Genomic DNA, 22,246 nt, shown 5'->3' on the forward strand with positions numbered 1-22,246 from the left:
TTTGAATGGTTCATTTCAAAGAGCCGATTGAAAACCTATTCTTTTATATGCACAGAACGTTAAAATAAAGTGCAGACATGTAGCATATTGTGGTTTATTTTTGCCGCTTCGTATACTTTTCGTTGAAAAGGTGTTTATTGTAATCCCACAGTTCAGTTTGTTACTGCCATGATTCAGTTTATCAAATCATGGTGGAACCTACCGCATTTAAAACAGTAGCCAACTAAAATCCATTTACATCTTTTTTTTATTTTATTGAAAATTATTTTTGCACGTTTATATACAAATCTATTAAAACTAAGTCGTAGGTTGTAGGCTAAATGTGTTGTTAAATGGTTCTCGCCTCAGTGCGATTCGGACATGTTCGAAAAAGGGATTCGTCGAGAACTGCTCGGATCTTTTCAGTCTGATTCGTTAATGAATTGTGTTTTTGCGAATCGGTTCATCTAAAAGATCCGACTCCAAAGAACGAATTTCTACTGTGACTCCACGGGCGCGCGAGTGTGAGAAGGGCAGGCAGAAATATTACAAAGCGAAAACAGTGATTACTCTAGTGGACTGGATGTGAACATTAGCAGTTTTCTTTGCTTTGCATTACGTTATAATTAAATCTATAGTCTACAGTTTTATTATTAACTCTCCTTTTCAGCACTTTTGATGACAGCGCATCAGGATGAGATGAGTTTACTGCACATCAAACTGCGTGACAGCTGTCATGAATAAGTGAAACAAAGAGATCTGCGGCATGAATACTATAGGAGTTTCATTTTTGGATCCCTTGGATGATTATGAGATTATTCATCAGATCGGGAGCGGCACCTATGGAGATGTCTTTAAGGTGAGAATGAAGCTTAGGTGATCATTTGGAAATTGCTCGAAGAGTTTTAAGCATTAATCTAACGTTTACGTTTTAATGGATGCTGCACTGTAAAGATGTTAAAACTCAAACATTTTGCCTTTTGGGTTACTAATAAGAATCTACCAATAAGGACTGTATTAGCTACCATTTTTTGGACATCAATGCTGTATTTTTATACATTTTTCATGGTAGTGCCATTATAATACTATGGAATATGGTTATTTATCAGCACCATGTTAAATGCCGAATCTGATGCCATCATTGTACCTTGGTACCGCCTCAGCACTTTTTTGTAAGGGGAGTCTTGCTGATGTTGACATGATTTTTTTTTTCTTTACTCACTTGTTGTTAATTTTTTGTGCTGAATATTTCAAGAAACCCGACCCATGATATTACTTGACTGACTGGACTGTTTAGTTTTCTAAAGTGATAGTATTCACAGCATGTGTGCAAAGACACACACTCCATCCAACACATTAAACACTAATAGATGCACACAGACATGTTATGATGATATGTTGCACCTATACTTTCCCACAATATTTATTTTTATTTAGTCTAGATGTTAGGGCATCTAGGTACTTTTCAACAAAATATGTAACTGAAGTCAATCTATTTTCAATGTTTACATGCAAAACAGCCCTTTACAAACAGAAAAGCATAGTTAAAAAAACAGATGCGATATAAAGTAGTTTGTGGTTTTAAAGTAGGATAGCATATGGTTGGCTCAGAAATTTGGCTTGACTGAAAAGAGATCTTACTAGCACAACCGCAATTTGTGGAATGTTACAAATCTGGACCTCAACACCAAGACTCTCTCAGGTGTGGTAGTGTTATTCTCCAAGACGTTTGTAAAGTGCAAACGTGTTTTCATGTGTATTCTTTCTCTTTTATATATGTATGTTTTATATAAGTAATGTGGAGATTGTGTCACTCTTATGTTGCAATCCCTAACACAGTCCACTTGATCATAATTCAGTGGGTGAGCCAACAACCCTTACAATGCCCATCATACAATGCACAAAGAATCCTTTCTAGTGTCCTCTAGCTCTCTCAACTTTGAGTTAGAAAGTTCTCAAGATCTAAAATATTTCATGGTGAGGATTCCCAGCTGCCATCGAACAAAACGGTCTGTTTTGCATTTGATGGACTTGTCAGGCCTGACTATGCCAACATAAAGAATAACAAGCTTTGGGGTTTTTTGGCCAAAGTGTGGACAGATACTGAACCCGAGCCATTGTTCTTGGTTTGTGGCTGCGTTATTTCAGGTTGCACAGTTAAACTATTAAGGGAATGTTGCACTGTCGCTTTAGTCATGACAGGAAGCCCTCTGGCATACCAGGAAAAACAACAGGAAAGCAGCTCAGTGAAGTTCCAGGTTTTGTCCAGAAATGCCCAATTTGTTATGTTTATCAATAGTCCAAAGCAAAAATGGAGGTTCACTTTCCTGGTGAACTTTTTTTTTTTTTTTTTGTGTGTGTGTGTCTGATCATGGGTATTAAAGGGGACTTATTATGCTCTTCTTCAATGTCTTGATTTTGTTTTTGGGGTCTACTGGTATAGATTTACATGCTTGAATTTACATGCTTGAATGTTGCAGCAGCTCTCTTCCCAGTCTGTCAGTATCTCTGTTTAGTTCCTGTCTCTATGAAGCCCCTCCTGCTAAAGCACAATGTGCTCTGATTGGTCGGCTGGACCAGTGTGTTGTGATTGATCAACCGCTTTTACCGTGTTTCAGAAATGTCACGCCCCTTGCCATAACCGCGAGTTAACCGTATAACACATTACGAACTCAACTCAACCAGGGGGGTATACCAGACAGCAGGGTTATCTTACCGTCAAATATACCCTGAACTCTTGGTTGATTAACCCAAACCTTGCTTACTCGAGGTATGCTGCTTCCAAAAATTCATCCGGGAGTAAGTTCAGATGCTTCGGACGCTAAGAAAAAGTATGCCATACTACTACTATCTTCTTTTGTTTAATGGCTATAGTGCACATCGCCACCTATTTGGTGGATGTGCAATCATTTTCAGTCTTTTCATTTAATAATCTTTAATCACTGTGAATAAGAACTATATTGTTTGTTTGATGCTAATTATATAGTAAAAATTGTGATTAAACTAAATAAGCAGGTTAGTTTCAGAGAGTAATTTGCTATGGTATACTTACATACCCTGAAAGTTATCTCTGTTTTACCTTTAAACATACCTAGGTATGTCACATAACCTGTTTTCTGGAATACCCCCCAGGCCTCGTCCCTTTATTGTGCATATGCATCGGGTGGGAATTATATAAATGAGGGATACGGTGATGAAGGTATTTCAGGGAGTTCAGAAACAGTGCTCACTGATATAATGAATAACTCCCTTTGGAGTGATTTTGCACTTTGTATCTTTGCAGACATTTTTCATGCTCAAACTGCAAGATTAATTTTTTTTGTGCAACACACTAAAGAAAGTTGAAATGCATGATAGGAACCATTGAAATGAACCACCGTATGTATAACACACATTTAATGTGCTTGAGTTTCCCATTTTATTCCAAAGCTAAATGTATTTGATGAATCTTTTGCAAGTGGTGTTAGTTGTTTTATAGTAACTTGATAAAATCTAGACTGTATGATACTGCACCATCAGTTAATCATTTATAAGAGTGATTAATGGTGCAGTATCTTATGGTCTAGAAAAATGAGGAAAGAACATCAGCTCTTGGCAATGGCTACAGAACAAGGTTACAGTGAAGGACGCAGCAGGCTGCCACTGACACTAGGATATTTGTCATTAAGATGCCTGCCAGGAGAGCTGGATCTGTTCCTAGCTTTTCTACAGCATCCCAAACATTTCACCAAAGTAAACATAGCCTTAAAGTCACATTTATTCACCTCTGTGTTGCATTTGTTCATTCACATACAATGTAAAATGTTTATTTGAAAACCAGAACAAAAATATATAATAATATAAATGCTGCAGTGATTTTAATATGGCTAAAAGGTGTTTTTAAACCTAAAATCCAGTACCTGAACTATAGTAAAGTTACTACAGCACATTGTCTCTCGTTGTTATATGGTAAAAGACAACAATTTTCTATTAATTCCTTTTAAATAAATAGATTTTTATTCATAATAATAATCTGAATCAGAATAAAACAATTCTTCCATGTAATACAGTGAATTATTGTACTGTAAGTGAAATTATAGATATACACTACTAACGGCATTAAACTAATCAAAGATGACACATTTATAATGTTACAAAGATTTGTATTTCAAATAAATGCTGTACTTTTGAACTTTATATTCATTAAAGAATCCTTAAAAAATGTTTCCACAGAAAATATTAAGCAGCACAACTGTTTTCAGCATTAATAATACTAAATGTTTCTCAAACATCAAATCATCACATTAGAATGATTTCTGAAGAATCATGTGACACTGAAGACTGGAGTAATGATGCTGAAAATTCAGCTTTGCATCACAGGAATAATTAAAAATATTAAAATAGAAGGAAGTTATTTTAAATTGTAATAATATTTCACAATATTAATGTTTTACTGCACTTTTGATCAAATAAATGCAGCCTTTGTGAGAATAAGAGACTTCTTTCAAAAGCATACAAAAATCTTACTGACCCCAAACATTTAAATGATAGTGTAAGGACTTAATATAAAATATGTCCATATACATGTACATATAATGGCTGTTTTACAGCAGTTGAAATTTGGCTCTTCTGATTTCACAGTCAAAATTGTTCATTTTATAATTAATATTTTTGTAAAAGCCAAAGTACAATGTGACATTCCATTTCATCATGTGACATTATGTATTTTCTTTCAGGCTAGAAACATTAGGAGCTCAGAAATGGCTGCTATCAAAATTGTTAAACTGGATCCAGGTGTGTGAGTAGTTTTATTGCTATAAGGATGTAATGTTATACACATTTGGATATGCGTGCATTGGACATTTTCATGTATCTGTAGTGTAGAGAACATACAGGCAACATTTAGAGGCGTGTGCTGTTTCTAACAAATCCCTCAAAATTATAGAGGTTTTATTGGATCGATTCCTTGTATGAAGGATTTATATTATAATGAGCACTATATTTGCACATAATTATAGTTCTCAAAAGCCTCCCTGTCAAGACACTTACTAGTAAAACTATTTTAAAATGACTGGGCTCACATGAAATAGTAATGATTGATTAAATTATACAAGTTATTTTTACATTTCTCTCTAGAATATCTGTTTCTGATTTGTCATTCTCTGCATTCTGAAGTAAAATACTATTTTGTGATTATGGACAATTACTTATTCAGTATACACTCTTTCTCTCGTTCTTTCACTCCTTATTTAGGTGATGACATCACCTCCATCCAGCAGGAGATAACAATGATGAAGGAGTGTAAGCACAAGAACATTGTGGCCTATTATGGCACTTACCACAGGTACAGTAATGTTTGTGTCTTGCCTGCCTGGTATTTCTCCAGTAGTTGTCAGGGCATAGAAAGGTGCATTCCAACACACGTTTTATACCCTGCAGGCAGAGTTACGCAATCAGATACAAAGCACAAATCACGCAGACGCATTTTATAGGATTTGTAAATAGTTACCGACATGTGTCAGCACATGCTCTAGATGACTTGTGCATTCCTGCATGGTATTTCAAAGGCATGCATTCCCACTCACAAGCTTTCAAAATGTTTATGAGATTCTTGTCATGTCTGTAAGTTATGGGTGTGTGCATATGTATCTGTTGAAAATGTTTTGTGTGCAAAGACTGTGCACTGAACTGTTGACTTTTCAGGAACACTAAATTGTGGATCTGCATGGAATACTGTGGTGGAGGATCATTGCAGGATATCTACCAAGGTATATCCTGAATAAAATTAGGCCTGGTTTCACAGACAGGGCTTAGATTAAGCCAGGACTAGGCCTTAGTTCAATTAGGATATTTAAGTAGCTTTTATAAACTTCCCTTTAAAAACATTACTGGTGTGCATCTTGAGACAAAACAATGGCACTGACATATTTTAAGATATGTCAGTGCAAGTTGCTTTCAGTTCAAACAGCTCAAACATGCATTTTAGTCTGGGACTAGGCTTTTAAAGGGTTAGTTCACCCAAATCCCATAATTTACTCACCGTCAAGCCATCCTAGGTGTATATGACTTTCTTCTTTCAGCCAAACACAATCTCAGTTATATTAAAAAATGTCCTGGCTCTTCCAAGCTTTATAATGGGAGTGAATGGTACCTTAGACTTTGAAGCCATACGGCTCCAGTGGGTTCTGAAGCGAAGCGATGCATTTTTGTAAAAAAAAAAAAAATCAATATTTATGAATTTATAAACTATAATAACCAGCTTCCGGCAAACATCTGACTTACGGTGGAAGTATAACCTCTGACCCGACGCATGACGTATTGATGAACGCGGAAGCACAGAGGATAGAGCAAAACAAAACACTGGTCACGAATTAGAAGTCTAAAACGAGAATTTTTAAAGAGAAATGTTGGAGGAGCTTGAGTTTGTTGCCCAGCCCTATTTGTTTGAACCGCGAGAGGTGTCTACTCTCACCTAAGCTTACGCTACTCCTACATCCTACGTCATGCGTCGGGTCAGAGGTCACTCTTTCACTGGAGCTCGACTTGCGTACAGCAGTTAACGAAAGCCAGTGATTACAGTTTATAAAATTATAATTATGGATATTTTTCTTACAAAAACACATCACTTTGCTTCAGAAGGCCTTTATTAACCCCTATGGAGCCGTATAGATTACTTTTATGATGGATGGATGCACTTTTTTGGGCTTTAAAATCTAAGGTACTATTCACTCCCATTATAAAGCCTGGAAGAACCAGGATATTTTTTCATATATCTTCGATTGTGTTTGTCTGAAAGAAGATAGTCATATACACCTAGGATGGCTTGAGTTTGAGTAAATTATGGGATAATTATTTTTATTTTTGGGTGAACTAACCCTTTAAATCTTGTCTGTGAAACCAGGCATTAGCATGTTATGCAAGCATTTAAGACTATTTATAATGATGGTTGAACAGTTATTATCAAGAATCTTAAAAGAATACTTCACTCAAAAAAGAAAATTTGTTACTCACCCTCATATTTTTTTTACTACTAAAAAGTAATTTGCGATGAAAAAACATGATAAAAGCAGAGGAACATTTTCCATGAAACAGTATTTCAGTTTGTTCCTATCAAAAATACCATCTCACATTTTTGAGGTGAACTGTTCCTTTGAGATAGTTCAATGGCTGCCTTTAACCACTGCTCTTTTAGTTAAGTAAGAGTTAATATAATAGTCAAGTCAATTCACCTTTATTTATATAGCGCTTTTTACAATGCAGATTATGTCAAAGCAGCTTTACAGTGATAACTGGTAAATAATTTGGCTGCACAGCAGCTCTTAAAGAAAATGGTGTCATTGTCCAGCTTAAGTAAATTCAGTATTGATTCATTCCATTGTAAAAATCAATAATTAGTTAATTTGCTTATATATCAGCACTGGAGAAAACAGTGAAGTCATCGTCCAGCTCAGTTCTGTTCGCATACAGTGGTGTCAATGCAGGCAGATAAAAAACATTGTTGTTAATATGCCCTCTGCAGTAACTGGACCTTTAAAGGAAAAACAGATTGCTTACATCTGCAGGGAAACACTCCAGGTAAGACTAATCAATTATTTAAAAAGATCCTCAGAGGCACCACTCTTTCTAAATGACACATGCCTTCGTTTTGAGAAGACTTCTGTTCTTGTCTTACTCAGGGTTTGAATCATCTCCATGAGACAGGCAAAATACACAGAGACATTAAGGTGAATGAGGCATTTTCTATGACATAATGTACACTACTGTTCAAAGGTTTGGGGTCAATAAGATTTTATTTTATTTTTTTCATGTTTTTGATAGAAATCTCTCACCAAGGTTGCATTTATTGGATAAAAAATATTACAGTATATATTACAGTAAAATTATATTTTAAAATGTAATTTATTCCTGTGATGTCAAAGCTGAATTTTCAGCATCATTACTCCAGTCTTCAGTGTCACATGATCCTTCGGAAATCATTCTAATACGCTGATTTTCTTAATATTTTTGTGGAAACTGTGATGCATTTTTTCAGGATTCTTTGATGAATAGAAAGTTCGAAGGAACAGCATTTATTTGAAATAGAACTGTAAAAAATTAAAAGTATTTACAGTCTCTTTAGATCAATTTAATGTATCTTTGTTGAATAGAAGTATGAAGGTACTAATTTCTATATAAAATAAAATCTTACTGATCTCAAACTTTTGAACAGTAGTATATGTTGGTGACAATAGTACGTATGGTGATTTTGATGTTTAAAATAGTTAAACAAAAATATGAATCTCTCTTCTGATTTAGGGAGCTAACATTCTTCTTACTGATCGAGGAGATGTTAAATTGGGTGAGTTATTTTATGTGTAATTGAACCCTAAAGTACAGAGTGCACATTTCAGATTATTGTTTCCCTCTCTGTCTCTCTCTGTAGCTGATTTTGGGGTTGCGGCTGAGATCAGTGCCTCTGTTGCCAAGAGGAAGTCCTTTATAGGAACTCCCTACTGGTGAGCCGTCTGAGCAGAGATCCTGCAGAATCACACTGTCTGAATTGTCTTGTTTCAAAACAATTAGCATGCTGTCTCTTATGAATGCTATTGTTGGAGTAGTTTACCCTGGTGTCCACAAAAATTTTCAGCATTGACAATAATAATAATAAATGTTTCTTGAGCAGCAAATCAGCATATTATAATGATTTCTGAACTATCATGTGACACTGAAGAATGGAGTAATGATGCTGAAAATTCAGCTTTAACATCACAGGAACAGATTTTTTAAAAACATATTCAAATAAAACTTCTTTCAAAAACATAAAAAAAAAACTTACCAATCCCAAACTTTTGAATTTATAGACAGACAGACAGACAGACAAACAGATAGATAGATAGATCTATCACCCCTTTACTCTTTATATTATCCTGAAATATCATCAGACTGCAGGGTGTGATGTATCTAATGGAAATGTTTCTTTATTATGTTAGGATGGCCCCTGAGGTGGCTGCAGTGGAAAAGAAGGGTGGATATAATCATCTGTGTGATATCTGGGCAGTGGGCATCACCGCCATAGAGCTGGCAGAGCTACAGCCACCTATGTTTGACCTTCATCCCATGCGGTTAGAATGACGCATCTAATTCATTTACCAGAACAGAAAATATCCTGATAACAAAAAGCATTTTTGAACTGAGGTTTTATTTTTTTCTGTTTTAGAGCTCTGATGTTGATGTCTAAGAGCAGCTTCCAGCCGCCCAAACTAAAAGACAAGAGCAAATGGTGAGGTTCAAAACCTCACAGAAAGAAAAGTAAAGAAAAGTGCAAGGTTTACTGTGAGGAGCTGACATGATTTGTGTCCTTGTCTTTGCAGGTCTGCAGGTTTTCATAGCTTTGTGAAGATGTGTTTGATCAAAAGTCCTCGCAAGAGGCCGACAGCAGAAACTCTTCTCCAGGTGAAAGAATAATCAAACTCAAGAATCATATTTGTGTTTGCGTTCCTGCTGAATATCATGTACATATAACAATTCCTCATGTGGTCAGGAGACGTGTTGAAGCTTTTAAGGCACAAGGAACTGTGTTTTTTTAAATGTTTTTGAACGAAGTTTCTTATGCTGACCAAGACTACATTTATTTGATCAAAATACAGTAAAAACAGTCATATTGGGAAATATTATTACAATAACTGTTTTCAATTTTAGAATATTTTAAAATGTAATTTATTCCTGTGATGGAAAAGCTGATTTTCAGCAGCCATTAATTCAATTCAATTCAATTCAATTCACATTTATTTGTATAGCGCTTTTCACAATACATATCGTTTCAAAGCAGCTTTACAGAGAATGCATGTTAACATTACAATTTGGAGAATGCAGTTAGCTAATAATGTATTAATTTAGGCAATTAATTTACAATCACTGTTAGCAATTTAATTGAAGGTAGAAGCAAAGAGCTCATGGAAAAATTAGTTACATATTAACAATAATTAGGGCGTCCCGAGGTAAAACGGAAAAGCAAATGGAGAATAATTAGCATAGCTGCTGTTCATAACATTAAGCAAAGATAGTCATGTGCAATTGATCTGATATGAGATTCATTATGTGAATGCTTGGCTAAAGAGATGCGTCTTTAATCTAGATTTAAACTGGGTGAGCGAGTCTGAGTCCCGAACATTATCAGGAAGGCTATTCTAGAGTTTAGGAGCCAAATGTGAAAACGCTCTCCCTCCTTTAGAGGACTTAGCTATCCTAGGTACAACCAGAAGTCCAGAGTTTTGTGATCTTAAAGAGCGTGAAGGATTGTAGGGCGATAGAAGATCGGTTAAGTACGCAGGAGCTAAACCATTTAGAGCCTTGTAGGTCATTAGCAGTACTTTATAATCGATACGGAACTTAATAGGTAATCAGTGAAGAGATGATAAAATTGGTGTTATATGATCATATTTTCTTGATCATTATATGATCATATTTTCTTGATCATATTACTCCAGTCAAAAAAAAAAATAGTACAAAAACAAAAAAGGTACTGGTAATTTTCTGCCAGCACATTTTGCGCTAAGTTTATGGCCATTTCCTTTGACCCTAAAACACAATACATAATTAAAATTATGGGAAAAATACCTGTGAAAAACATCCTTCATGTTCACAGTACATTGGACCCTATTTTTAGACTTTTTTAGTGCATAATCTCTCCAGAAATCATTCTGATGGTGATTTGGTGTTCAAGTAGCATTTCCTATTATTGTCAATGTTGAAAACAGTTGTGCAGTTTAGTATTTTTGTGGAAACCGTGATAAATTTTTTCAGGATTCTTGCAATATTGTTAGATATCTCTAGAAACACACCTGGACATAAAATAAGCAACCTCAGATTTGTATTAGGGAGCAAAAAACGTAATATAATAAAGCAATTAGGGCAAATCATTCAATGTAAAACATTTAAATATTATATCAATATTTTTAAGTACAATTAATTGAGTTTATTTGAATATCCATTAACCAAACAGTAATTTTGTCATTACATTATTTAATCCAGTTAAGAGTGATTGTGAGAGAGAGCTTAGATATAACACATCTAAGAATAAAAGCTATGATAAAATCAAGATTGATCTTGACCAATCAAGAAAAATCTGATATCATTTTTTGCTGTTTTTGCACTACTACAAGGAAACGTGATCTTAAACGGACAATACTACAATTCAATAAAGTTTGTATTTCTAGAAAAGCTGATAATTATTGTCACTTTCTTTCTCCTCAGCACCCGTTTGTAACACAGTTACTGACCAGAAAACTGATGATTGAGCTACTGGACATGGCAAATAACCCAGACCTCCACCATCCCTCCAGTCCTGAGGAGAATGAAGAGGTGAGGGTAAGACGTGTTGGGATTACTGTAATTATATGAGATGGCAACTCTATGAGCTATTCATGTGGCTCAGAAATTAATCATTTTTATGGTAAATTTCTTATGCTCCTTATACATAATTAGGGTAATTCTGACATGAAATGAGCACAGAATCATTCTGTTTGTGACAGTTAATTTAATTTCATCATAAATCATTAAGCAATACAGAATTTCCTAAAAGCCTTCTTGAGCCTTTAAGCCTTACTTAGAATTCTAAGTATTTTTTAAGGATAAGATAAGTAAAGAATAAATAAAAAACATCATAAGGAGTAGCATATGATGCAGGATTATTGGGAAACTTTGCTATGCCCTAATTTAAGAAGTGAAGTCATTTAAATCTTTTTTTTTTTTTTTTTTTCAAAAATGCATGTCAGAGTTCAGTTTGTCAAAGTGCACAAATATTTGTTGCAGCAGTATTTGTGTGTGTTTGTGTTAAAGGCAAACGACACAGCCCCAGATAAAATCCAGTCTAAAGGGAAACGTATGCCAGTGGAGAGGAGTTTGTCTGAAGAACAGTGTAAGTTCTGGTTAACATTTCCCTTATTTGCAATGTAAATTTTACACAAATATTTCACAAAACATTTTCATATTCTGATCAAAAAACACCATTCAGTTACCATACATTTTTAATGTTATTTTATATTTTTATATTAATCAGCTACATAAATGTGCCTAATTATGCCAAGTATGCAGTTAATATTATGGTTACTAATATTAATATTGTATACTATACTATATTAATATTATATACTATACTATATACTGTTATACTTTACATTTTCTTAGAAAAATAAAAGGTTCTGTGGGGTTTTATATTGAACCCTAGGGTTTTTGACTCAATTTAAAGAACAAGGTCCTATATAAGGAAAATGACTTAAATTATTGCATAATGTTTAAAGGGTTAGTTCACCCAAAAATTAAAATTCTGTCATTAATTACTCACCCTCATGTCGTCCCACACCCGTAAGACCTTCATTCATCTTCAGATCACAAATTAAGATATTTTTGATGAAATCTGATGGCTCAGTGAGGCCTGCATTTCCAGCAAGATAATTTACACTTTCAAATGCCCAGAAAGCTACTAAAGATATGTTTAAAACAGTTCATGTGACTACATGACTACATCAACTTTAATGTTATGAAGCGACGAGCATACTTTTTGTGTGCCAAAAAAACAAAATAACGACTTTATTCAACAATATCTAGTGATGGGCGATTTCAAAACACTGCTTCGTGAAACTTTGAAGCTTTACAAATGTTTTGTTTCAAATCAGTGGTTCGGAGCGCCAAAGTCACGTGATTTCAGTAAACAAGGCTTCGTTAAGTCATAAGTGTTTCAATATTTCAATGGTTCAAGTGACTGATATGCGCTCCGAACCACTGATTCGAAACAAAAGATTCGTAAAGCTTCGAAGCTTCATGAAGCAGTGTTTTGAAATCGCCCATCACTAGATATTGTTGAATAAAGTCGTTTGTTTTTTTTGCCACACAAAAATAATTTCGTCACTTCATAACATTAAGGTTGATGTAGTCATGTAGTCATATGAACTATTTTAAATATGTTTTTAGTACCTTTCTGGGCTTTTGAAAGTGTAAATTAACTTGCTGTCAATGGAGGCCACACTGAACCATCAGATCTTATCAAAAATATCTTAATTTGTGTTCTGAAGATGAACGAAGGTCTTACGTTATCAATCATTGTCTGTAGAAATGGAGTAATGAATGTTTAATGTGTTTTATAATTGTCATGTATTTATCATTCCATTTTCTGAAGTTCACAGCCACTCCAGAGTCAGTGCCATATCTATTTTCATTGCAGCGTGTGCATGATTAGAAAGTTTACTGTATGGATGTGTAGCAGAGGAGGTGCTGCTTTAACAAGGCAGCTATTGAGCATAGCTTCAGTGATGTCAATAGGCACACACACAACTCATAGAGCTGGTACTGTTTAGCACACATCTATGGCATGTCCTTCTCCATCCCCCTCATACACTCACTCGCGTGAACTGGATCCAGTGGTCACATTCAAGGCGAAGCGGAGAGTGCGATGCGTGTGTGTGTGTGTTATCGTGTGGCAAGGCGATGCCGCGGTTACTGAGAATCCATTGTCACACATCTTGACTGTAAGATTACAGCATTCACAGGCAGACAAACCAGATAGACAGTGTTTCCATCCACCTATTTTTATGTGCATTTTGGGATATCACATAAAAAAATGATGAATGGAAACGGCAAGCTTTGGTGAGCATAAGAGACTCCTTTCAAAACATTAAAAAGTCTTACGGACCCCAAACTTTTGAAAGGTAGTGAAAATATGTAAATAATGTATATAAGTGAGTAATGTGTATGTTTGTTTCAGTTGACCAGATCAAGTTTACCCCTCCCAGGAGGAAAGAGACTGAACCCTATCCTGACCTGGTCAGTTTTATTGTTCTTACACAGTAATGTTCTCTATGAGTCAATGAGACACAAACCACATTTTTCACACTTCATAGAGTATTCTGCGTCATAAATTATGGTTATCGCTCAGAAAAAAAATGAAGTATGTTTATCTTAGGGATCATGTGATGATTGGAGCATATCTGGAGATGAACCAGAGTCACCGTAAGTGTTGATCGATTGAAACTGACTTATAATTGCATTCATGGTTTTACACAATTTTTATAACCTTTCATTTGAACTGTATTCATTGCTGCAGGGGACTTTTGGAAAGTGTAGAGGAGGAGTTACAGCAGAGGTGAGACACGCTTATGTTCTGGCGCCATCTTGTGGAGTTGCATCTATTGCAAATAAAAATACACCCTTTTAATCTTAAAAATGTATTAGTAAATGTTGAGATCAACTTTAACTAAGATTAATAAATGCTGTAGTAGTATTGCTCATTGGTAGTTTATGCAAACTAATGTTAACAAATGAAGCCTTATTGTAAAGTGTTACCTTAAAGGGTGATGAAAATTCTGTCATTAATTACTCACCCTCGTGCCGTTCCACATCCATAAGTCCTTTGTTCATCTTTGGAACACAAATGAAGATATTAATTCCAACGCACTTAGCACTTCCAAGGTCCAGAACGGTGGGAAAGACATCATTAAAGTACTCCATGTGACTCCAGTGGTTTAACCTCAATTTTATGAAGCGACACGAGTGATTTGTTTGTGCAAAAAACATAATTTACCACTTTATTTACAAAATAATACTATACAAAGCGTTCATGCAACAATGTCAGCTCTCGCAAGAACACAAAATGCATGTGTTATGTGCGTTGTGTTAATGCGCAAGTCTGAACACAACACGCATGCGTCGTGAAGCTCTCATGAACGCGTGTTGCAGATCAATATTTTCATAAATAAAGTGGTAAATTATCTTTTTTGCACAAACAAAGCACTCACATCGCTTCACAAAATTGAGGTTAAACCACTGGAGTCACATGGAGTATTTTAATGATGTCTTTTTCCTACCTTTCTGGACCTTAAAAGTGGTAGTTGCGTTGGATCTCTATGGAGGGACAGAAAGCTGTCAGATTTCATTAAAAATATCTTCATTTGTGTTCTGAAGATAAACAAAGGTCTTACAATGTGGAACGACATGAGGGTGAGTAATTAATGACAGAATTTTCATCTTTGTGTGAACTAACCCTTTCATTTGATTTTTATCTTTTATTGAATATTCTCTTTGGTTTCTATTATGTTAGTATATGTTTTTTTAAACAGGAGATAACATGCAGAAAAATAATTTGCACCATGCGTATATGTATGTGACAAAGATCTTTCTCTTTCAGGAGTTTGACAGTAAAAAGACTCTCATCTTTTGAGGTATGAAATTCGAGAAACTGCATAAGTCAATGATTAATTTATGATTATATGAAAATTAATGTAAGGATGTAAATGATTTCTGATGTTACACAGTGGAGTAAGAGGAAAAGTGGACTATTCAGCCCACCACCCGTCTCCGCTACGACATCACTTCCTCCCATGAGCTCTTTAGACTCTCATCTGGAGGACAAGGACCTAACGCTTCGACCTAGTGCTACTCTATGCCCTGAAACTATATTAAGTCCAAAACCAGGTATCACCATCTGCACATACATGGAGAAATTCACCATACAAAGTTTTAAAAGTTTGTTCTCTTTGTGTTTTGTCAGTGCTGTTGAGGTGTTCAGCTAGTCAAGATGTGCGGCAGTGGTGCAGTGATCCTTGTGTTCCTGATGGTAAAGATACACAGGAACAACAGAGGACTCTTACAAGGACTCTCAGCAGAGACACGGCTATCTCCCCAGAGTGGAGCACCATGAGGAAGAAAACAGAGGACTCTGTGAGTTACAAAATGTTGAATGTTACAAATAACAGACTTACATTTATGTGTGTTTATATCCTGTACATTAATTTCCTTATTAAATCATTTATCAATCATTAGCCATTGAAAAACCTACACTGGTCAATCACTATTACGTAGTTTTTTTAATTAATTTAATTGGTTGAAACATTAATAGATTGAATATTTGGATGTTAATGCATTACATCTAACACATACTGTGTTAGTGTTATTCTAAATGTTTCAGCACCATGGACAGAGCTGAAACACATTTCGTATGTTATTTAAATCACATTGTGTGTTTTTTTTAATTATTTTGTCGAGTCACTAAAAGCATTACTGACAGACTAAAAGAGATCATATAGAAGCTGTTTCTTGTTATTTTAACCTTTAATTCATAGAGAGCCGATACTCACGGACTTCCTCCCACTCCCCAAGTCTATGTAAGTTTAACCACCTAATTGTGCCTTTTTAATGTGTTAAACCTGGCTATTGCTAAATCAGAGTGTGACAAAACACATAATAATACATAATTAATGACTAGTTTGTCATTAATGCACTTCTAGGCCCGGTATCTATATGTATGAACTTAAGAATTTATCTTAAAACAGTAGTTACATCTGATGTATTGTATTTACGAAACATTTTAATACTTCATGTTGCATAGATGGGGGCCTGTTTTACCAAAGTCTTTAATGGATGTCCACTGAAAATTCACTGTGCAGAAACATGGGTTTTGCCCAAAACAAGAGGTACAGATATCTGTCTTTCCTACTACTTTAATGAAAACACAATCTCATTTAAATATAGATTGAAAAGCTTTTTAGTATCAGTAATACAGAATCAGAATATTGTGTTCTGTTGGATTTGATTTCTCAATCATTTTCCCATAGATCAGTATTTAATTCTGGGGGCAGAGGAGGGTGTCTACATCCTTAACTTGAATGAGCTGCACGAAGACACCTTAGAAAAGGTACTGCTGCTGCATCTGTGTGTATGACAACATCATGATTTAGTGTTTGACCCAGTAACTGTTTGTGTCATAAAGTACAACACAAATGAGAAAGAAACATCTTGTTTTTAATGCTTAATATGTTTCTACCTCCCAATTTCCACTGCAGTTGCTTCCACAGAGATGTACTTGGCTTTACGTCATGAACAATGTCTTAATGTCCATCTCTGGTACGTATCATTTTTACAATTACATGGTTGAGGTTTCTGATGTTATGGTGTGATACCAGTAACAGCCATACAGTTTAAGAAATTACAAGCTCAGAAATTACAAATTTCTAAAAAAAGATAAATTAAAGAATTTACTTGCTTAGACACTATTTTTTTTAGCCAAATATCTTAAAACCATATTGCTATTATCTAAAATGAATATAACTTTTCTAAATTTTGAACACAAGTTGCAAATCTGTCAAACCTTTTTTTCAAAGCTCTAAACTCATGTGCTTAAGTAGAAATCAATCAGTGTTAGGGAAAGTTACTTTTAAAAGTAATGTGTTACAATATTGCCTTACTCCCTAAAAAAGTAACTAATTGTGTTACTTAGTTACTTTTTTAATAACAACGACAACAACAACAAAAAACCCAAGTTCTATTTTTGGCAAATGTAAAGGCCCTTTCACACCATAAGTGAAACGAATAAGGAAAGGAATGAAGGAAATGCAAATTCATGCCTGTACAGTAGAGGGTGCAGCTCAAAAAAAAGTTCAACGCTAATTTATCAATAAAAAAGAAAAAAAGAAACACAAATGTGGTTTATCTAAAGTAATTTTTGCTTATCAGTAAGGTTGAATTGGATCATCGAAGGTCAGCAGCAATGACAATGGTTATTAAAGTGAGATTAAATACATAAAGTATAAATATTTAACATGCGGTATTTAGTTATTGCAGGTTTGCGTAATATTCAGTTTGCATTTCACCTTTTTTTATTATTTTTGAGTGATACTAAATCTGTTTTTATGCAAGTGAGATGAGTAAATGCTTGTTCACATTTAGTCTAGAATTAACCATCATATTTACACACGCCTCTGCACATACTCACAATTTCTCTCTACATGGGGACAGAAGAAATTGAACATTGAAAAAGTAATTCAGATATATTGTTGTAAATTTAAAAGTAATGCGTTAATACAAAGTTCTGGCATGAAACTCTAATGGGCAGGCTAATAGGTCCTTTAACTCAACCTGCTAATAATCACATCATTATCTATAGGTCACGGATGATTGGTTCCTGCTGTATTAGTAGCCAATGAGCTTGCGTGCTCAATCTTTAAATACATGAGTTAGCATTTGCTTAGCAGTGCAGCGTGCTTCAGAAACCCTCCACCTTCCCCAGCTCCACCTGTATAGATCTAATTAATAATTTATAATTCATGTACGCTATATTGTACAGCAGCAGCATGTCTTACTTGCTCACAGCAGCGTGTCATGTATGTATTGGCAGTAGCAAGTCCCGTACTTGCTCTGCAGCAGCAATAAAGCAGCAGCAGCATAGCAGATCTATTCCGCCAAGACCAAACATATCAACATTGTCATACCCATTACCATGCCAAACACTCTGAGAGTTGTCATGACAGAACTTTACTAGTTACTTGAAAAAAGTAGTCTGATTACGTAAATCACGTTACTTGTGACGCGTTACACCCAAAACTGAAATCAACAGCATTCTATAGTCTATAGTTACATAAAATTGAGAAAAACTGTAAAAGATAATGTATACAGTTCCTCGGTGGTCTTTAAACTGCTATTCTATTCTATTCTATTCTATTCTAATTCAGTTCTATTCTATTCCTAGGTAAGTCCTCTCAACTCTGCTCTCATAGACTGACAGCTCTGTTTGAGCAACGAGGACACTTACAGAGGAAACAGGGTCACTTGTCCCTCGGCACCAACCGCTTTGCCGAACGGATTATCCACAGGTCATATAAACCGAAGACTGACATCTTTAGATTTATAATTCAGCTTATATGGTGTTCATTTGCAACTCATAATAATCTTTTCACAGGAAGTTTGCTGTGTCAGTGAAGATCCCAGACACTAAGGGCTGTCGAAAATGCAGTGTGGGTGAGAGCCATTTCTTGCCTCACTGGATCAATATTTATTCATTATATCCTAATGCCTGTCTTTGCTGACCTCCTGTAATTGGCTAAGATGGAAAAAAACGATAATGAGGGCATGGATTTCAAATGCCCTTATGCTTTTCTTGATTTTTCTTCATTAGCTCGTAACCCATACACAGACAGCACGTTCTTATGCGCTGCTGTTCCCTCTGGACTTGTTCTGCTGTTGTGGTATGAACCGCTGCAGAAGTTCATGCACTTGAAGGTAATAATCTTAACCCTACAAAGCTGTATCATATTTGATACACTCATTTCTAAGGCCTCTAAATTAAAAACATCATCAAAACTTGGCGAAACCAGTTGTACACAAACCTTCTGTCATCTGATGAATAGTTTATATTTTTTTAGCAAGTAAAAGCCCTTTTATTATAATTCTAAAACTGTACCTTCAGATCACCTTCTGATTTTTATAAAGTAAATGTAAGAATACATTTTATATGGTTAATAATAGTTCAAGATGATCACTGAACTGATTCAACTTTTTGTAATTTCTAACATAATTTTTAGAAAAATGATGGTAAAATGTGTCAAATATGATGCATCATGACATAGTTTTGAGGAACTTTCTTTCATCTCAGTCATCATTGTATTGCATTGCATTAAATGTTTTGCCCCCTACAATTAAAACTAAGTGTTTAAATATTATCTTACTAAGACTATTTGGTGACTATATAGTGACCACTGATATTTCTATGCATTTTATATACATTGTCCTGCTATACTGTTATAAAGATCTCATTCATTAACATTACAAGCTATTAGAATTTAATCTTACTTTAATTCATATAAATATCAACATCTGCACCAAATTGCATAGTTTTGCTCAGTTTGGGCCTCTAAATTAAACCAAAGTGTTTTTTCCTCTTTGAGTGTGAACGTATTCTTGATATATGATACTATATGAGCCATAAAAGCCTGATAAATAAGACACTCAACAAAAAAGAAAAAACTTAGGCAAATCTTTTTTTAGATTGTTCATTAAGGTTCAATAAACTGTTCTATTTCGTATGTCAGGCTTTAATAGATTTACTAGCATAGGCAATATAACATTAGCTTTCTTATGCTGAAGTTGAATTTATAGTTATGATATAGTATAAAGCAATTTCATTTACAAGTAAATTACTGATTGCTACCAAATAAAATAAACATGTAACATCTTGTTTATTTGTGTAACATTTGATGGTCATTCTCTCATTACATTCTTCCTTTCTTTTTATTTTCTCATTGAAGCACATTGCTGTGCCTCTGCCAGACCCATTGCCTATCTTTGAGCTGCTGGTGTTAATGACAGATGAGCTTCCTCAGCTCTGTGTGGGCGTCCAGGAAAGCCCCGGACAGCAAAATGAGCGCCAGCTAAAGTTTGACATTATCAATCTGAATGGCATGCCAAACCCTCAACCAGGTAAATGAGTGACTGCTGGTCTTGCACGAATTAAGGGCTGAAGAATTTCACAGAAAGCACATTTTCAAAGTCTTGATTTTGTTTTTGGGGTCTATTAAAACAGGTTTTAATTTTTGAATGTTAAGAAAAACATGATTTTTCTCATATTTTACATAGTTGCAGCACCTCTCTTCCCAGTCTGTCAGTATTGCTCTGTTTAGTTCCTATCTCTATGAAACCCCTGCTTCCAAAAAGCACATTGTGCTCTGATTGGTCGGCTGGACCAGTGTGTTGTGATTGGTCAACCGATGTTTCAGTAATGTCACGCCCCTTACCATAACTACGAGTTTCAACAAACTACTAATGCAACTCAGCCAGGCCTCAACCCCTTTAAGTATGCCTTGGGTGGGAATTATTATTAATACTGCGACGTGTTTGTTCCCGGAAGAAATCTCAAGACTACAGTCGAGGTGTTTCAGGGAGTTCAGAAACAGTGTGCACTGATAGAGTTTAACTCATTTTGGAGTGACATTTTGCTTTGTAACTTTGCAGACCTTTTTCATGCTTAAGCAGCAACATTACACACGAAATAAAGTCGAAAATATAAAAAAGCATAATAGGACCCCTTTAAACCAATTTCTATGAATTCCACAGATTCTCCTCTCACAATCAGCAAAGAAAATATAAAAAACAGGCATATTTTGTATGAGCCTACTATGTTTTGATGCTGTTGTTGTTAACAAGTTGTTGAATGTGTTATCTTTGTGTCTTTCCTTAGACAGTGAGACAATAAAAGCTGTACAAGTGACACAGTTGGACAGAGACACAGTTTTAATTGCGCTGGAAAGTATGTATGAATAAATAAACTATTAAAGTATACACTGATATTTGTATTATAAATGAATCCTCGCTGTCATCTTCTAGAAACAGTGAAGATTGTCAATATGCAGGGTGTTCCCAGCAAGGAGTTAGTATCTGAACTGGATTTTGACTTCCCTATCGAGACTTTAGGTACAAACCTGACAGATGAAAATATACTATTTGTTCACAATGAAATTATACAACAAATGGAATAAGTTTTACTGTGTTATTTTTCAACAGTTTGTTTAGAAGAAAGTGTTTTAGCTTTCTGGAAACATGGGCTTAAAGGACAGAGTCTGCACAACTGTGAGGTAAAGTGTTATGATGTGTATCATATCGTCACTATTTGTGAATTTTAATAGTTAGTTTAATAGTTAATACATTTACTATGGATTAAGATGTAGGTCAGAATCTAAAGTCATCTTCATGTGTCGTCATAGATAACACAGGAAATCACAGACGAAAGCAGAGTGTTCAAAGTTTTAGGCACGCACAGGTATTGACTTTCTTTCACTTCATCTCATAGTTTTTCATTTTAACTTGAATAAACATCTGATTTCGTTCTTGTGGATGCCTTTTCTTACATATTTTTCCTCAAATCTTGGTTTACAGAGACATCGTTTTACAAAGCACCCCAACTGAAAACCCTTCAGCCACTAGCAATTTATACCTTTTGACCGGTCACGAGAGCAGCTACTGAGGAAAACCAGTGGACAGAACCTGTAAATAACATGCATCACAAAGAGATGTCAAAGTGCATGTTAATACAGAGACTTTAAGAACTGTGCTTCTGCCTAATGTGTGTTCAAACACACACCTTCAGTCGATCTCACTGGTACATATTGTGAGGATACAGAAAGGAACGCCCAATGTCCTGGTTCTTTTGTTTGTCCCTCTAAAGGTGTTTTTGTCATTGTTGTCCGTGAACTCTGAAATTACCTGAATTAGACAACTGTATTTAAATTAAAAAGATCATGTGATAATTTTGTGATGAAAGGATTGTAATAACTACTAATAAACTGATACAGTGAAACCAGACTTTACCGTCTTAATAATCTCATCCTGAGGTTGATGCATCTGAGTATTGTTTGGTTTGTGCCATCTAATGCCCTTTTGACATTTTAATTCAAATGTTATAATTCTTGTTACTTTTAACATCTTTCAGGAAGAAATCTGCTCTATGACCTGATTTTTAGTAGCGAGAATGCAAGTAACAGATGAGTTTGAA

General features: G+C 35.0%; 1 protein-coding gene across 2 annotated transcripts; it reads left to right on the plus strand.

The window, feature by feature from the left end:
- Positions 1 to 476: 476 nt before the first annotated feature.
- Positions 477 to 22,056, plus strand: map4k2 (mitogen-activated protein kinase kinase kinase kinase 2). 2 transcript variants are annotated; one of them, XM_051898606.1, is made up of 32 exons: positions 477 to 838; positions 4,695 to 4,752; positions 5,212 to 5,302; positions 5,662 to 5,726; positions 7,478 to 7,533; positions 7,635 to 7,682; positions 8,254 to 8,296; positions 8,381 to 8,453; positions 8,928 to 9,059; positions 9,155 to 9,217; positions 9,309 to 9,390; positions 11,191 to 11,304; positions 11,776 to 11,854; positions 13,697 to 13,755; positions 13,895 to 13,941; positions 14,036 to 14,074; positions 15,116 to 15,149; positions 15,243 to 15,402; positions 15,479 to 15,648; positions 16,050 to 16,091; positions 16,316 to 16,400; positions 16,542 to 16,621; positions 16,770 to 16,830; positions 18,452 to 18,575; positions 18,662 to 18,720; positions 18,878 to 18,981; positions 20,007 to 20,178; positions 20,936 to 21,004; positions 21,082 to 21,168; positions 21,259 to 21,329; positions 21,459 to 21,514; positions 21,631 to 22,056. In XM_051898606.1, exons 1-32 carry the CDS (start codon positions 746 to 748, stop codon positions 21,716 to 21,718), a joined length of 2,604 nt encoding a protein of 867 aa, XP_051754566.1. In that variant the 5' UTR covers positions 477 to 745; the 3' UTR covers positions 21,719 to 22,056. The 2 variants fall into 2 exon arrangements, with proteins under 2 accessions (XP_051754566.1, XP_051754567.1); XM_051898607.1 differs by having other exon boundaries at positions 11,191 to 11,298.
- The last annotated feature ends 190 nt before the right edge of the window (positions 22,057 to 22,246 follow it).

Source organism: Ctenopharyngodon idella, chromosome 7 (assembly GCF_019924925.1).
Source record: "Ctenopharyngodon idella isolate HZGC_01 chromosome 7, HZGC01, whole genome shotgun sequence".
Lineage (NCBI taxonomy): Eukaryota > Metazoa > Chordata > Actinopteri > Cypriniformes > Xenocyprididae > Ctenopharyngodon > Ctenopharyngodon idella.

Coding starts and splice junctions, on each gene's coding strand:
- map4k2 (XM_051898606.1), top strand. CDS start 746: ATGAATACTATAGGAGTTTCATTTTTGGATCCCTTGGATGATTATGAG. Junction 8,454..8,927: donor TTTATAGGAACTCCCTACTG/GTGAGCCGTCTG, acceptor TTATTATGTTAG/GATGGCCCCTGAGGTGGCTG. Junction 16,831..18,451: donor TGTCTTAATGTCCATCTCTG/GTACGTATCATT, acceptor TTCTATTCCTAG/GTAAGTCCTCTCAACTCTGC.